This window comes from Cricetulus griseus, chromosome 3 (assembly GCF_003668045.3).
Source record: "Cricetulus griseus strain 17A/GY chromosome 3, alternate assembly CriGri-PICRH-1.0, whole genome shotgun sequence".
In the NCBI taxonomy this organism is placed as follows: Eukaryota; Metazoa; Chordata; class Mammalia; order Rodentia; family Cricetidae; genus Cricetulus; species Cricetulus griseus.
Window position 1 is genome coordinate 27,842,349 of NC_048596.1, and position 17,743 is coordinate 27,860,091.

Consider the following 17,743-nt stretch of genomic DNA (forward strand, 5'->3'; position numbering starts at 1 on the left):
ATTCTGGAGGAGAGGTGCAGAACTGAAGGAACAGTGTGTCTCCCGGGCTCGGCTTTCTCCCACGCTGCACGACAGGAAACTACCAAGTGGGCTTCATAGGGTTCACTAAGGAGGCTAAGATGTGGGGTAAATTAGAGTAACTGCTCCCCTGCAGATAAAAACACAACCGCTAAGTCCACCTCGCCCCCTCGTGGTGAAACGCATACCCTGTTATTCCTGAGACTTCCCTCTTAAAATGTTTGGTAATCCAATGCCAAGTGGTCAGCCTTGATATCATACACATCCCAGCAACGTTATATGTGCCAAACAGGATATATATATATATATATTATATATATATATATATATATATGTTTATGAACATATATTTATAAATATATGTGTCTATTTATAATATATTCTAATATATATTAGAGATTGTGTGTGTGTAAAACACAGAAATAGAGGCCATCAATTTGAGAGAGAACAAGGGAGGGCTACCGAGGAAAGGATCGAGGGCGAAAAAGGAAAGAGGAAATCAGTCTAATTATATTTTAATTTCAAAAATTAAAAAATCAAAAAAGTTATGGGAAGGGAGAATGCTATTTTAAGTAACTATTTTTGCAATAATAATATTACTTACATTTCCATATCTACCCACTTATGGAATTAGCATTATTATAGTTATTTTGTTTCTAGAAGCAAAATTCTGTTAGGCTTTCAGTAATTCTGATGTACCCACAAATCATTTTCCTTTTTAATGGCATACATTTCTAGACCTGTCTGTGATTTGAAATATGTGGTCACTGAGACATTAAATTTTATCTACAAAAGTTCTTGATACATGAAGAAACGAATTGTGCCGAAGTAGATGTAAAAATAAAATAGTTGGTTGTGAAGCAAATTAAACATACAGCATCATCAAGGTTAAAGTTTACACAAAGTAGACAATTTGCACCTCAGGAACTATTTAGCAGTGTCTGGAGACATACTTGTTATAGTGACTTGGAGTGTGTGAGTGCTACTGGCATCTAGTAGGTAGAGTCCAGACAAGGTTAGCAATACCCTGGACAGGGAATGTGCGTGGGAGGGGAACTTGGAGGAGTGGATGGGGAGAAAGCTGTAGTAGGGATGTATCCACTGAGAGAAGAAGAAATATAAATTTAAAAATATATGTGTGTAGATCTTGCTTGGATTCTCTTTTAAACAGCTCCACACTTGTGAGATGCTGAGGCATTTGAGCTGATTGGATATGTAACTTTAAGGACGTTTTTGACATGATAATGGTATCATTATGTGGATAAGAGAAGTTATCATTTCAAAGTTGATCCTGCGGGAGGAGGGAAGTGGCCGAAGCCACAGGTGGAACAGGAATGACAGAGAAAGTGGAAATAACAAAGAATACAGATAAGTTCATCAAACTATACTAATACTAAATAGATTTAATCTTCTATACCCTTAAGGGGAAAATGAGGTTCAAAGCTGACTCCAAAGACGCATTCCAGTGTAGCCGGAAACACTTCATTTGCTTGACTTTTGTTGATTCAGAGAAGTGAGAATGGTGTCTGTGAACTTGGCACTGTTGAGCTTTATATGATGAGATGTTATCCAGGGGATGGGCAAAGGAATCCCATGTGAGTATCCCCCCCCCAACACTGGGGATATGCCCACACTTCAGAGTAGCAATGGAGAGAGTGTAAGTGAGATGCTGTGGAAGCAAATACAGTGACCTTTACCTCAGTTCGGAGAACAAGATCCACACTGCCCTCATCTGTTAGACATGGGCTAAAATAAGGCAGTCAGGGTTGGAAATGCCAGAAACTTAAGAATGCAATAGTTATGCTTTCTCAGGATGGTATAGAGAACATGTTTGGTTCTTAACTGATGGAACCACCACAAATATTTATCACTAATTATTCACTGAAATTTTAAAGGCTCCCAAGTGATCCCCTCTTAAAATTTCTGCCCTGATAAGAATAAAGGAGAAATGGACAGTACATAAGAAATCCTTAAGAGTCCTGGCAAAATACATGGGGCAGGACAACACAACGAAAAGGAACATTTTTGTGAAGGCTCTTTGTCTTTTACTCATTACACAGGCAACAAACAAACCTTACTTAATATATCTCATCTATTTAACCACACTCTGGACAAAAAGTAGAAATCAGAAGGATTAGTTACATAGAACCTGAAGTCACATTGAAAATGGGAGTGTGATAATAAAACTCCTAAGTTAGGGGTGTTTTGGGTGTTTTCCAAATTTGGAGCTTTTTATTTTTCATCAACCTGTGGCAGATGTCTATTTTGGTCCATATGCTACAAGGAATGTCTCTACATCTTCTTGTAGGTACCAGGACATTGCCAGGGACTTTTAAAATAGTTTTGCTGGGTGGTGACTGTTTTGTGGTTGAGGTCTGGAGTAATGAAGAGCACACTGTGCATCTCCGAGATTCCTGAGTTTGCATCCGAATTGTTTCTGGCTTCCTCACCCGTACTCAGTACAGTTGGATTTCTCATGTGTCTCAACAAGAGGAGTACATGATTTTTTCAGCATGTGGACACAGCAGTGGTCATGAATGGTGGTTGGGAGCAGTTTTATCATGATAAGACACATGAGAAAAGTCGTCATTCAGTTTCAGGATTCTGAATGAACCATGGCTCCCCGTAATCTAAACTGAGTTTAGAAAAGAAGTTTGCAAAATTTCACCCTATCCCAGAAATGTACTTTCTTAGGTGTTTCTAATCCCAGCTCCCAAATGAAATGTTGTATTTCTTTAAATAAATTACAAAAAAAACCAAAGTGACAAATGAGAACTTTGTTGATGCCAATATATTTCTAAAGTCAAAATTACAGTGATAAGTTTTCTTTTTAAACACTGGGAAACTATGTGAAAGAAGAAAGGATTTTGGAATACACGTAACTAATTCTTTTGATCTTTTGCCATCATGGAAAGGATCTCATTGTAAACCTCTTGAGGAGCATTCATGGCCCTGAGAAAGTCCAGATGCTTGTAACGGGGAACCTCCTTATGGTAAATGAGGTTTTGGAGTTTGGGAAGCAGCATGCTAACATCTCGGGGATCAGCCGTGATGTCTTGGCCACCATTCCACACTGCAATTGGCACAGTCATAGCTGACACGTCATAATCAGGAGGTGTGCTCTAAAACATGACAGGTAAAAGACATGGAGTTTAGGCAACCATAATTAAGAAACAGTATGAATTGTGTATTAGTTCCAAATAAAATCTAATGATCTATTCAAGGAAATCACCTTTACCCACAGAGCAAAACAAACATCATAGTTTGGACAAATGTTTCTCAACTTCTAATAGGTCTGTCAATCTGCTAGGACTCTTGTTAAAATGAAGACTGACTCAGCAGATCTGGGAGCAAAGTCAGAGATCTCACACTTAGGGGATGTTGATGCTGTTGGTTCTAAACTAAGAACTAAATGGTTGGTCTGTAGATGAAAATTCATACCAATTAAAAACCTAGATTTTAGTTTAGCTGAAGGAAGAGGATTTAACTAGATTCTTGGGTTTGTGTGTGTGATGGGTACATGCAAACCTCTGTGCACATGTGCAAGTTAGAGTACAGCCTTCATACTGGTCCTTGGCATCCATCAGACAGGGTCTCTCCCATCCACTGATGCATATGCCAAGCCAGCTGGCCAACAAGCTTTTGGTAATTCTCCTGTCTCTGCCTCCCTCCTAATAGGGGCACACTGAGTTATTATAGACTAGGCTTACATAGAAAACACTGCACATTGATCTATCACATTGGCAAGGATTTGACTAGATTATGACTTTGGCAGATTGCCTCCACCACTCTGAAACATGATCTCAAACAGTCCTGGATCCTGAGTCATTTGTTTTGACTTTGTATTGCCTTCTACAGTATACATTATATTGGCATATTTTTAAATGCTATCTGACCTCATTAGAAGCTGCTCTCCTTGGCAATCTCTCAATTAGGAACCTCAGCATGACTCTTTCAGTAGTAGAGCTTCCCTCAGTCATTTCTGCTAGATGTTGTAAGTGCCTGAATTAATGATGGTTTTCTGCTGCTCCCTACTCATTCTTTCACTCCTCAGCCTCATCTGAGGGGATGCTTTACTCTCCTAAGGACTCTTGATACAGAGCTCCATCTGGTACTTTAACAGGATGTCTCCCACTATTTCCTGCTGGTTGTTTCTTAACTGCAATTTAATGGTGTTATATTTTGTTTGGCTTCTCAATCAGCCTGATCCAGGGGTATCTGCTGGATGTTTTTAGTATCTTATTTAATGATGTTTTTCTATTGCTCTGTTGATTCTTTCTTGTGCATCTCACTATCTGCTTGTAATATAGTTAATATACTCACTTTCTCAAAGCTGAAGGCATGGTTATTATAAACCACTCTTTGGCCTGTACAAAAGAACTGCCTGTATCATGGCATGAACAGTGGTTCAGTTAATAAGCTGTATCTACTGCACACTCATATAATTTTACTAAATATTGCTTCAATTCCTGAGAAAAAGCATTATTGATCTGGCTTTTTATTTCTAGAAAACCACTATTAACACAATGAGTTTATAAAGATTTACAAAACAAAAAGTAGTACAAGAGAGGCATCTCCATGATTCACATATCCACACACACTTTACTTAGGTGCTTTTGTACTTTAGATATTATTTCAAGGATATAAATCCAATATCCCCAAAGTTTGTGTCTTCACACTTTGTGAACAAACCAACTTACATGTGCAAAACATTTATTACATTATTGTTACAGTAATTTCTGCCTTTTCTTACATTCCCTCACATGTTGGCTAAAATGTGGAGAATATCTATAATACACTTAGTTTTGCTTACACACTATTGACGAAACACCTTCTTAGATGTCATCTCTACTTCTAAATTAACGTCACTGATTTCAATGACAATTAACCAGATGTATGATTGGCTGGAAGAAGGGTAGACTTGATGATTGGTTCTCAGGTTCTTGCTTGGCTATCTATGATTGAATCCTTTGGTTACCAGAATGAGAGTGAAATAACACTGTAAATTCAAAGCAAGTCTGAACTTTCTGAGTTTGTCTGAGAGTATTCTGAAAAATCTCTTTTAAAGACATCAGATAAGTAACAGAGTGGGGCTTTTCTTTATATGTAGAATCTTGTTATGAAAACATATACTTTTCAGTTGTGAGTCAGGGCAGTTAATGAAAATTAAGGTTATTCAGCTACAACTTGTGGAGAAAATTGGGTTGTTTAAATAGGAAGAGTGGCTCACAAACTATTTGACTTGCTCAAAATTAATCAATGATAATGAGAGATTTTGCCCTGAGCAAAGGGTTATATCCTATTAGTAATTTCGTACTCTGTGAATTATTGTGCAAATTTGTATTGGCCACCAATTAGATCAACTCCAGGATTTGGGTCCTTTGTACCACAGCAAGTATGAAGATTACAACGCACCTTCATGCTCAAAATTATTTCCAACTCTGACCTGAAAACACACCACATTTTTTTTTCTAATTGGAAATGTGTTCCATAAAATCATTTGTCTGGCTGTCCAGAAGGCGAGGCTAATGCATGAGTAAACCAGTTAGACTCATGAATGGACATAACTATTAACTTGCTTCACCCAGTTCCACTTCAGAAAGAAGAGCGTATTGTGGGGAGGCTGGACTGTAAAGCAGGGCTGTGCAAAGACCACGAGCTGTTAATTTATGGAACATCTTCACATGTGATCTGGCAAGACTCTGAGGTCCATTTCCAGAGTAGAGTAGTGGGATAACAAGAAACTGGACAACAACATTACTTTGAAAACTGGATACCCAATTATCATACTTTCCTTTCCAAACTTTTATGTCTCTGTCTTTTAAATTGTGAACAATTTCATTCTCAAGAAACTTACCTGATTGTAGTGTAACTGATTCTGGAATGGGCTTCCCCAATTAAAGGCTTGAAGTCTCCCAGCTCTAGCAACCTAAAGAAAATGTAAATGTAAAAATTAAGTTAAAAATTAGTTACAAGTAATTGAAATTAATTGGATAAAACTCATAAACCACCTGAAAACAATTCAGCCTCCAAATACCTCATTTTCATTTTTTTAAAATTAGTGAGAAAATATTTTCTCATTCCAAATAATTACTAACCATCTAGGATATGTGGGTTCAATACATAACATATGTGAGTGCAAATGCAGCTTTGTTCCAACTTCTTTTTTGCATGGCAAATCATAAACATAATTATTTCTTTGCTACTCAAAGCACATGTTTTCATAAGATTTTCATGCACACAGGTTAAGAGGTTTTTGGTTTTTTTTTTTTTTCAGGTTGACGTACATAGAAGAATTGCCTGTCAGGAACATCTTAAGAATGTGCTTGGGGTTAAGGTTCAATCCCACAAAATGAATGCTAGCAACACTGAAATAATGATACCTGGGTCCAGTGGAGGATGTTTTGAACAGATGTTCCTGCTGGATTATCACCTGGGTACTCATCAAAAGGACTCTAGGAATCAAACACACACACATACACATAGGCTTAGACATACTTGGTTTCTGAAAAACAATCAGTAGCTAAGTTTTCTGGTTCAAGCAAGTGTTGCAGGGTAACCTCTAACGGAAGGATGAACAATACAGTTGCATGACAGCTTAGAATCTACAAAGCACACCACTGGTTTTAACCATGATGAGCAAGGTAGCTGATTTACCAGCTCTATATTTTTTTCAAGCAGATTTTGAGACCCAAAGAAATAAATATCAGGTTCACATGAATAGTGACCATCAGTATGAGGCTAGAAAGTTTTACCTAGTTTCTGAACCTAAATTCTCAACTTTCTATTTAGTATCAGTGTGCAAGAGGTTAAATATTATATACATGTTGCTTGCTTTGCATGATTTTAATTTATATTAAATAATTATACATATATACACACATATGTATATAATAGTTACCATATATATTTACTTATAGTATTCTATCTAGTCCTTAAGTCACATTGCTCACACCTGTTAGCATTCTCAAGTTCCATTTCCAGATTGCATGGGCCAATTCAATAGTGGGTCTTAGACTGTGGAGTAAGATAACCATCACCAAAGAGACTGAGATCTCCCTTTATATAAGCAGCATGCAGAAGACAAGAGCTCTATTTTTGTTTCTTTTCCATATCTCTAGTTTGCTATTATCTTTCTCTGAAGACTCTTATAGATATGAAAATGAATCAATTTGTGTTTTTGTGGAGTAAGCCCAGGATTCTCTTTTACATTCCTCATACATAAAGAGAAACAGCCTCAAATTGAAAAGAGCAAGAAGGGGCCCTTACCACCGTAAGTAAAACCTAAAGGAAAATTATAAACAAATGTGAATGTATTTATCATCAGCACTGAGAAAGACAACTAAAACTCCTTAGTCTCCATGGAGGTAGTAGCTTTGTTTTCACTACTGTGTTCCCAATGAGTACAGATATTAGTATGTTACATCTGATAGTAGCCGTGTTTTAACTACTATGTTCTCAATTAGTGCAGAAATTAGTAAGCTACCTCTTTAACTTAAAATTCATTTTTTAGGAGTTCAAAGATATAAATTAGAGTCAAGATCACCCCGTAATTCCAGCTACTTGAGAGGCTGAATTAAGAGGATATAGCCCTACATTGGCTATAGAATGAGTGACTCGGAAATTTAGCAAGATGCTGTCTCACAAAAAATGTTATTTAAAAATACTGAAAATATATCTCATAAGTATAGCATGGTCTTAAAATTCCTAAGGTCTGTGCTTAATAACACAAAACAAAACCACAAAAACAAAACGAATGATCAGCCAGAAGAAGTGTGTGTATGTATAATAGTAATAGTAATATGTATACTATGATCATTGTTATGTGCTTTATGCTATGTTCTGTTCTATTTGTATTAAATACCTTAGGTGATTTGAACTTTACAATAGCATGGTGTGTGTGTGTGTGTGTGTGTGTGTGTGTGTGTGTGTGTGTGTAAACCACTACAGGAGTTTAAGTCAGTTCCAAAAGTAGAATTTAAATTAGGCTGACTTGAATCCATATGTTTAAGGCCCTCATGATATTGGAATTTCTCATATAAGCCTTGAAACTCCAACTCCAGGGGTAAAAATGCAGAGCAAGATATGGATAACCTGTTTCATAGCTACACCGAAATGTGTTTTACAAATGAATGGCTATGACTAGCAGTATTAAAAGACTTCATGGCATTTACTTGATGACTATGCATTGTTCCTCAGAAGAGCCTGGCATTAAGGTTCATTCCCTTCTGTCACAGAAGCTAAATGCCACGCTAGCCAAAAGTCAGTCATGTTTTGAATGGGAACAAGAGCTGAAATTGGAATGAGCAGTAGCTTCTGACTTCTCTGGACTCTACCACAATGCTGTGGGCACAGTTCTGAGGTGATGATGAAAAAACAATCAAAAGTGTTTGGGAAGAGTGTCTTGAATAATGCAGGCCACAAAGCATACATACCACATTCAAGTTCTTTCTGTCAAACCCACACATAATGAATAAAGCGTTGCTGCTGAGACCAACCATCAGCTTCCGAGAACACACTTCTGTACCGGGAAATTGATCAAAGAAGGTGTGTGGCATGAACATTTTGTCACCAAATATAATCTGAAAAATGAGAGCATCATTAGAACATGGCAGCCGCCAAGCTGTAGAAAGCCCTCTTCATTGTTGCAAACACTCATTCAGGTAGTGATTATGCTTGTTTTTCTTTAGTTCTATAAGTAGTTTTAGAAATTTCCTCTTCTTTAGACCAGTATTTCTCATTATGCACAAAAACCCAACTCCAAACAGATAAAAGACCTAAGTGTGAAACCCCAAACAGCTAAGCTTCTAGAAGAAAGCATTGTCAGTACCATAAATGATATAGAAATAGTAAAGGACATTCTGAATGAGACTCTCTTAGCCTAAGAATTAAGGCTAACAGTTGACAAGTGGGACCTCATAAAACCAAAAAGCTGCACAGCAAAGGAAACAACCAATTAGTCAAAGAGGAGGGCCACACAATGGGAAATAATCTTTGCTAGTTATACCTCTGGCAGAGGGTTAATATCCAGAATATATAAAAGACAACCAAACCAAACCAAAAAGAAACCCATTCAAAAAAAATTGACCCAGAACATGAGTAGAGAGTTCGTAAAAATAAACAAACAACACATAGTGGCTAAGAAATATCACAGAAAGTTAATTGTCTCTAACAATTAGGTTAATGAAAATCAAAACAACTATAAGATTTTATCTTATCACTGTCAGAGTGGCAAAGGTCAACAAAGCAACACATAATAATAATAATTATTGTCGGTAGAATGCAGGGAAAGGGAGCTCTACACTTCCTGTTGAGGGCATTAGAAACTTGTGCAGCCACTTGGAAATCAGTGTGGAGAATTCTCAACAAACTAAAACTAAATCTACCTATCTATATCACTCATTGGCATATGCACACAGGACTCCATGTCATACTTCTCAGATGCTATTATAATACATGAATTTTGTGGAAATATACAGACATATATATAGTTTAAATGAAAATTTCTCATCTGGACTGATAACACTCTCTCCAAGAGCCAAAGACCATCTAATGAAAACCGTAACACTATGCATGAGAAACCCTCATTTGATTGGTTGAAGTTGTTGATCAGGGTTGTCCAAGAGACTTCCAAAACAGTACAGACTATTGCTATTGTCATTGTTCGCTCCCAGGATGTAAACGACAAGACTCAACTGTTGAAGACATGAAGCAATTCACATATAGGACCAGAAGCCCATGGGCTGAAACTAACAGGAATGGCTCCTCCCTAAGAACCGGGAGCAACTAATAGTTCTAATCAGCTATGACTCCTACGAACCACATCAATGAGCAGTATGGCAAGATAACCCTAAGGTTGCATGGTCACACATGTACTTTGATTGCAACCAACAACTTTCTAATTGGAATTCCTCAATAAGAGGAATTCATGCAGATATAGAAAACCTATCTAACTCCCCAGAGATAGGAAAGTCATGGACTTCGGATAATCTACAACCACAACTTTACTAAACCAGCATAACCCCAAACTACATTCTAAAATTTTGTCTTTATGTCCACAAATAAGTGTAGTTCTGACCCCTCGTAAAGGAAATTTTCGTTGCAACAGGCAAGAGACCATTATAGAAAACCACAATCAGTCAAACTGCAGACTTGTGGAGCCAAATCCCAACTGATGCATGTACAAAACACCCCACACCAAGGGTTTAGAGAGCATTGTGTAAGAGGGATGGAAAGACTGTAAGAGCCAAATTGACAGTGAGTTTGCTGTGATACTGTTTGCCTTTGTAATGCCAGAAGCTACATCCACAAAATCTCACCAACGTTATTGCCTAAACATGAGCTGAACAAGGATGACAACATTTGACAGGTGTGGACATGAGGAATGACCATGAGGCCTCAATCTGACACAAGGAACTATAGGCAAATCAGAAAAGCTGAGAACTGGAGTGGGAACTGGAGTGCTTTTTTAGGGAAGCAGAAACCAATTGTTTATCCAATACCAAATGGTCAATCCTGAAAATATATACACAAGTTTCACTATACAGAATCAGGAGGCTATATTCATAATATATGTATCTATGCATGTAGCAACAGTTAATGAATAAAGAGGCTATGAATTTGAAAGATATCAAGGAAGGATACATGGGAGTGTTTGGAGGGAGCAGAGGGGAAATGTTATTACAATATCAAATATTAAATAAAATATTCATTATGTGTATAGAGGCATGTGCGGTACATGTGTGTCACAGGAAGTGTGTAGAGCTTAGTGAGCAACCTGTAGGAGTTCATTGCTCTCTCCTCCCACTAAGTGTGCCTCAGTAATTGAATTTAGGTTGTCAGACTTGGCAATCAGCTGTATCCATTGAGCTATTCCCCCCCCTCTTTCTCTCATTTAATTCTCTCAATGAAATTGTGAAATGGAAAGTGCAGATACAACATTCGGTGTGTATTATTGCAATTGAGAACTGCATAGCCTCTTGGAGCAATATAAGACACAAAGAATTATAATCCAGCTGGAGTAATAAAAGCTATGGAATCAAACCATGAAATAATAAGACAGATTGTCATAATTACATATCAACATGTGTTATCTGAGTAATAAATTATGAGATCAGAGGAGAAAATAGGGACTCAGATATCTTTAGGAAAAATTTTTAGACTCAATTGTGTTGAGCTTTGAGACATTTTGCTTTCTTAATTTTATACCCAAGAAAACATGGCTAGGGAATAGTGTTTCAGTAATTAGTAATGAAGTTATTCCTGTAATTCTGATCCATGCCTGTGATTTAATGTCCACAACTTCTCCTTTCAATTTTTCTGCTCTTGCTAACTGATTATCTGAGCACAAGTGGAAACAAGAGGCTCAGTGCAGCAGGAAATGGCCACAGTCATTTTACTGTCACAGGTTTTGCAGAAAAGTTTTGTTAATAATTTTGGCTATAGGCAGTGATTTTGGGTTTAGGTATGCATGCTAATTTAGAGTGAAAGTTAATGAACAATATACTGAAGGGAAAGATACAATTACTGTACAGTATTTACAGCCTCAGGCTAAATCATTCTTCTAAAGGAAATTGTGCAAATGTGCAGGTGTGCCTGCATGTGTTGGCATGAGTACAGGAAAAGTAGGCCATTAAATTTTTGACTAAGTAAGTGATATTATTACATTCCTGTGTGGGCTTGTTCAACAAGGCACTAAATATTCATGGTCTATTCATTTCTATATTACTGTCCTGTGAAATTCCCATTTCTTGGGACAAGAACTCATAGACAGCCCAAGAGCATTTACTTGGAGGTTACACAGTATTTACTTTTTGCTCATTCATTGATTTCTTTGCTTTATTTTTCCCCTCCCCTTCATCTTCCTTCTTTTCCTCCTCTTGCAAGTTTCTATAGCCCTACTAGGATTCTTATTTGATTATTTTTTTCTAGTCATTTATCACCCCATTCTCTATTGCAGGAGTGAAGCTGCTACCTTGACACAGGTGTGTAGAATATTTGTAGAAAGCAAAACACTCATAGCATTGACAACCCACTGTAAGTTAATGAAAACCAAAGGAATAGATGGGGATTTCAAAGGCAAGAGGGTCGATAATTTTCATGCCAGAGAGAGATAATATAAACATGCAAACTTTAGGTTTGTTGATATGAATATGTTCATCCCTAAGAACATTTATTTATTTTGAACACTTTGGAATCCAAAGGCAATTGGATACCTAAAATAGAATCACATACCTTTAAAAGATACCCAGGAATACGTGAAAGTTCTTTCAAAGGGCTTTGTGCATATGTGAGAGTAGCAACTGGAGCTAATGCATAAAATGTCTTGATTCTATTAGCCAGTGTGGGATTGGTAGAAAAGGCAATAAAACCTGAAATAGAACAGACCATCAGTGACGAAGCTGTGTGCATGTGTGTTCTGTTCTGTTTTCACAAGTGTGATGTTATTTTGGACTTGCTGCAAATGCCGTGTGAGGCAAGCTGTCAAAATGGCACATCAGTTTGTTGGGATATGTATGAGCACAGTGATGACTCTTTAAAATAGCCACTAAAGAACAAGAAGAGTTGAGTTCAGTCTTCAGTTAACTCAAGATAGAGGCAGAGTAGAATAATTCAGTGTCAAGACGAGCAGTTTTACTCATCTCAATATCATTCAATAATTTTATAACATATTTGTGAGAAAACACTAAGTTAGATGAAGTGTGTGTCACAGAACGTTAATGTTGTGAAAGCTCCCTATAGCCAAACACAGTTCTTGTCAGATGCTGCTAATCTCAGCACTCTGGTGGCTGAGTCAAGAAGGTCAGGAGTTTGAAGTTAGCTTGAGCTACACAGGACAGTCTTGTTTCAAAAAGCCACCATCTGCAACAACAAAGATGCCTATGACTTCTAGGAAGGTAATTCCAACAACTCCCTCTCAGACATCATTTCACATAGTATTTTGATAAGTAGGAAACCTGCCCTCCCTTTGGATTCCAGAATTCTGGCTGCTTGCATATCATTATCACTACCTCTAACTTTGTTTCCTTTGTCACAGAACTCTCCTCTTGAAAATGAAGGGATAACTCTGTTGTGCTGAGACCTATTCTCTCGGCTGTCTGAATTGATTCCTTGGGATTTTAACTTAGTCTCATGGACTGATGCCTCCTGTCGAGTGTTTTTAGTCCAGTGTTCTTTCTTTAAGTTCAGATAGTTTATTACTAATCCTTGACATCTTTACCCAAATCTTTAATAGATGACAGAGTGTTCCCAAACTGAGTTCCTGATGTCCTTATATATCAGCTTTTCTTACAGACTTCCTTCCATATGACTCTTCTATGTCATTACATGACTCTTCTGTGTCTACTCAGAGAGTGTTTGCAGAATTTTTTCTGTTGAAAATGAATTCAGAAGCCCTCTGAGAATCGCTAAAATCCTCCATGAGTTATAATTTCCCATAACATTACCATGGTTTGTTGAACTCCATTTACTTTTAATGTTACTTTTCTGTCCCCCTCCATATAAGTAATATAAAGGTACAGACTTTAACTTATCTTCTTTGGTATATTATTTGGACAAATAATTTGGTTTCCATAAAAATGATGAAAGAAAAAAACAAATTCAGCCTGGATGCTGGAACATGCTGCCGTGAGAGTCAGTTGACCTGGACTGGTATCTGAACCATAACTTTGGACTATTCATAGAGGCTCATGCTACTTGCCTGAGTTATTTATCTCACTGCTTGATTTATCCATCTCTAGGGTATGAGGAATAATTGTCCTCATGTTACTGTATTGCCATGGACATGACATTTTATAAAGTTGCATAGCAATGGTTATGCTATTGGGCAGTGGTTTAGAAACTGTTCCCAGTCTCAGTGCTTTTACTTACCAATAGTGGTGCCCTGAGAATAACCAACATAGTGCAACTTCTCTTGCCCAGTTTTCTGTACAATGAAGTCTATTGTGGCTGGAAGGTCATATTTAGCCATTTCATCAAAGCTGTAAGAAAAAGTAAAACCAACAAAACATATTTTCTTGTTATGCTTTCTAAAATTCAAGCATATTTATTGAGAACACTCTATTTCTTCTATAAAGCAGAAAAACTAGACACTTTAATTATTGCAGTTACAAACCTGTAGTCAGCGTCAGATGCCTTTGAGGGGATGGAGGTTGCTTGTAAGCAAAGGCCATATTTTTCAAACAATGCATAATGGCTACAATCTAATCTATTGAAGATAGTCTCAATGGGTGGGAATTATTTTCATACATAAAGTGGAATACCAGATTTAACAAGCACTTGCATTCTACATTATGATTCCATATAACATGAGTCCCATCCTGTAGTACATTCTTCTTAAATCAGCTATTACAATAGAAAAATGAGAAAACTCTTGAATTGAACAATTTTTAGTGGCTTCTTGTTGTGCACAGAATGAATTTCAACACTCTCTCTAGATCCAGTTCGTGTCAACATTAATAGTGTTCTCTTGTGACACTGTCTCTCTCTTCCCCACTACACCAGATGGTACACATGGGCTTCCTATCAGTTCTCAAAACCATAAAATCATCCTTGTACCTCAGCAGCATCAGCCTGATGCTCTTCTGCCATGCATCTCCATTAGTCATTTTTAACTGGGACACAAGAAGGAATTGGATGCCTTTGATAACATTCCTGTGTCCAAACTTGGGGCTTTTCATGCCGATGCAAGCTGCTGTCCCTTCCTTCCAGTTCTGACACATCCCCAGGCTTCTGGTTTCTCCCCATGGAGCTTTCTAGCAACAGGGAGTTTGCCTTGCATCCTCCCTTTTTGCTGTATTGTTAATTTTATTTGGAAAAGAATTTTTAGGCATCTCTTGATCTTGGGTCTAGAGATGATAGCCAATTTGAAGGAAAACTACCATTGGAATGAGGTGTATAGAAGATTCAAATGTTGAATTAAAAAGATAGGATTTTTTTTTTTTTACCTCCTACCTGGAGTGTAATTGGCTCCAATGAGAAAGTGAGAATGGCCATGCTTCTAGAGTTCAAGTACGTACTCATTTTAAATTATCCTTTCTTTACCTGAAAGCCCAGAATTCAACTGAGTTGGGTGAATAATATAAATTTCTCCTGGACCATGGATTCCCGCGGCTGTTCCCCAGCCACACATCATAACCAGCGTCTGCCAAAATGAAGGCCAGGCTGTTGTTTGGCAGATTTGCCGTCCAGTTTGTGGCTGATGTAAGCAAACCATGCTGCAAAAACACCACAGGTCTCTTGCCTAAGGAAAAAGATTATTCAAACATTATAAAGTTATTCCTTATGGTAGTTAGACATGTGGTCAAATTGGGTATGTTTATTTTGTTATGTTTGTATTTGAAATCTAAAATATCTTTTCTGGAGTGTGTCTGGCATGCCAAAATTAATCAAATTGTACACTTTATTTATTTATTTATTTATTATTTTTATGCATTTGTGTAAGCCTATATGAATTTATGTGTGCCACATGTTTTCAGAAGCCTCCAGTGGTCAGAAGATAGCATCCAATCTCCTGGAACTGGAATTATGTATAGTTGTGAGCAGCCAGCTTGTGCGTACTGAGAATTGAACCCAGGTCTAAGCAAGAGCAACTAGGGTTCTTAACCACTGAGACTCTGGCACATAAATTTTATTTTTATTTAGTGCATTTGTATTTATCAACACAGGACCTTGCATATGCTATGCAAATGTACAGTTGAACTATATCCTCATCTTATATTGTGTACATGAAATGTATTTACTCTTACTTGTCAGTTATATGTAAATAAAGATATTAAATGATAATCTAAGGAAATTAAGCATTGAGTAAATGTAGGTTAAGAGTAGTAAAGTTATGTTTCATTATTTTTCTGTAGTGAGAAAAAGATGAAAACCTATCAATGTTATCAAAATAAAATGACCTTTGTCTATTTAGGAAATAGACCTTTAGCTACTTCCAGCCTCCCCTCTACAATACAAACTGGCTAACTCTTTCCATGCACTGGATTTCAGCTACTGTGTTGAAAGAAATTGTCCCTGATTTCTTTAACTGGGTTAGAGGCCTTTGATAGTCCTTATTTTTTTTAATCATGATTGCTTTCTCATTCCTTTGTCTCAGTAGACTTGATTGCTGCTTATTGAAGATTGGAAATACAACTTTGCATTGCATACAGAGTAAACTAGACTCATTTCATTGTTAGAAAGAAATGAAGGGAAAAACAAAGAAAAGTGTGGGAACAGATGGAGAGATGGATGAAGGGAAGGGAAAAAGGCAAGGAAGAAAAGAAGCAATGAGGAACAGGAAGAAAGTTTATACCTAAATTCTCTGAATGTTTTTTCCCATAAGGAATTCTGAAGACTTCCAGAATGTAGCCATCTCTAGTTATAACTTGATATTCTTCACTTGGATATCCCCAGAAATTTATCATCAGATTCTGAGGAAGAAATTTTAAAAACAAAATTTTTATGTTTTAATTAATTTAAAATGCATCTAACAGGTATTTCTAGTGAATTTTAACTTTTAACTAAAAGTTTAGACCTATCATGGCTCTCATCCCAGTAATCTCCCTTAGTAACTCACAATATTCATGTTTGCTTCAAGGCTCTCAGGAGTCAGTTTTCTAGATGAGCTATGTGTGCCTCCAAATGCAGATATCACACTTGTTACTGTCAACAGCAGCCACATCTTGGACTGCCCTGAAACAAAAGGAGAAGCTATATTATAGTTAACCTACATGCTTCCATAACATTCAGAGCTTGTGACTGTTTTACCTCCAAAAGTATTGTGGGATTGGCTGAGTTTGACTATATTCTGTTGAGCATAAGCCTTGGTAATATGGACATTGGCAAATTTAATGTTTAGCATACTTTCACTTCAATTGTTTCTTTGTGTGTGTGTGCGGGCGTGTGTGTGTGTGTGTGTGTGTGTGTGTGTGTGTGTGTGTGTGTGTGTGTGTTGTGTGTGTGTGTGTGTCTGGAGTTTGTTGAATAAGTTGGGTCAATGGTCAGAGAGCTCCACCTGTCTCAGCTACCCTAGCTCTGGAATTACTAGTATGCATCACCATGCCCAGCTATTTTACTGAGTTCTGGGGATAGAGTTCAGGTTCTTAACCATGCATGGCAAGTATTTCACCAGCTGAGGCATCCACTCAGTCCTGATTCTTTTTTTTTTTTAATCTCCAACTCAGGAATTTTAATCAGGAATTTTAATCCTCCATCTACAGGTGAAGCATAGTTTTATTATTCTGTATGGTTAAGACCAAACTTTCTTTTTGAGCACTGAGTGGGACTGAAGGCTATATATATGGGCATTTGATGTTTTTACATCAAATTTAACATAATTTGCATTCAAAGCTATCATTGTGGGGTTGGAGAGATGGCTTAGAGGATGACCTGGTATTTGATTCTCAGAACCCACTCCCAAGAGCTGTCCTCTGAAATCCACATGTGCTCTGTACAGTCACACATATGCTGAAATAAATGAAACTGTCATTATGTTAAGACAATTAATAATAGTCACTTTATAACTATTTAGAGGTTTGAAAACACTGTGAATTTGAAAGGTAACATCACCATCTCACAATGATGTCACAATAAGAATAATGCATGGGTGTAATTCTAGAAAACTATAGGTCTTTTAATTTTCTACTGAGATTATTACTGTGAAATTATGTAAGTAAGAGTGATTATAAACCAGTAGTGTATTATATGGCTGAATATCTTTTTCAGAAAAAGGAATTTACTATTA

The 17,743-nt window shown here is 37.1% G+C and overlaps 1 protein-coding gene across 2 annotated transcripts; it reads right to left on the bottom strand.

Annotated features, from left to right (window-relative positions):
• Window positions 1–2,900: 2,900 nt before the first annotated feature.
• LOC100761083 (gastric triacylglycerol lipase) lies at window positions 2,901–16,681 on the bottom strand. Of its 2 annotated transcripts, none has more exons than XM_035443091.1 (9): window positions 16,577–16,681; window positions 16,313–16,430; window positions 15,061–15,160; window positions 13,888–13,997; window positions 12,253–12,389; window positions 8,454–8,600; window positions 6,402–6,473; window positions 5,876–5,947; window positions 2,901–3,140 (listed from the first exon to the last, which is right to left on the bottom strand). In XM_035443091.1, the coding sequence occupies exons 1-9, from the start codon at window positions 16,679–16,681 to the stop codon at window positions 2,901–2,903; spliced, it is 1,101 nt and encodes a 366-aa protein (XP_035298982.1). The 2 variants fall into 2 exon arrangements, with proteins under 2 accessions (XP_035298982.1, XP_027262560.1); XM_027406759.1 differs by having other exon boundaries at window positions 15,061–15,259.
• Between the last annotated feature and the right edge of the window lie 1,062 nt (window positions 16,682–17,743).

Bases quoted from the DNA above. Each gene is read 5' to 3' on its own strand.
- LOC100761083 (XM_027406759.1), bottom strand. From the start codon at position 16,681: ATGTGGCTGCTGTTGACAGTAACAAGTGTGATATCTGCATTTGGAGGC. The intron at 16,431-16,576 runs GTGAGTTACTAA...TTTCTTCCTCAG, and splicing joins TTGAAGCAAACATGAATATT to AATCTGATGATAAATTTCTG. The intron at 13,998-15,060 runs GTAAAGAAAGGA...TTTTTCTTACAG, and splicing joins GTTGAATTCTGGGCTTTCAG to CTTTGATGAAATGGCTAAAT.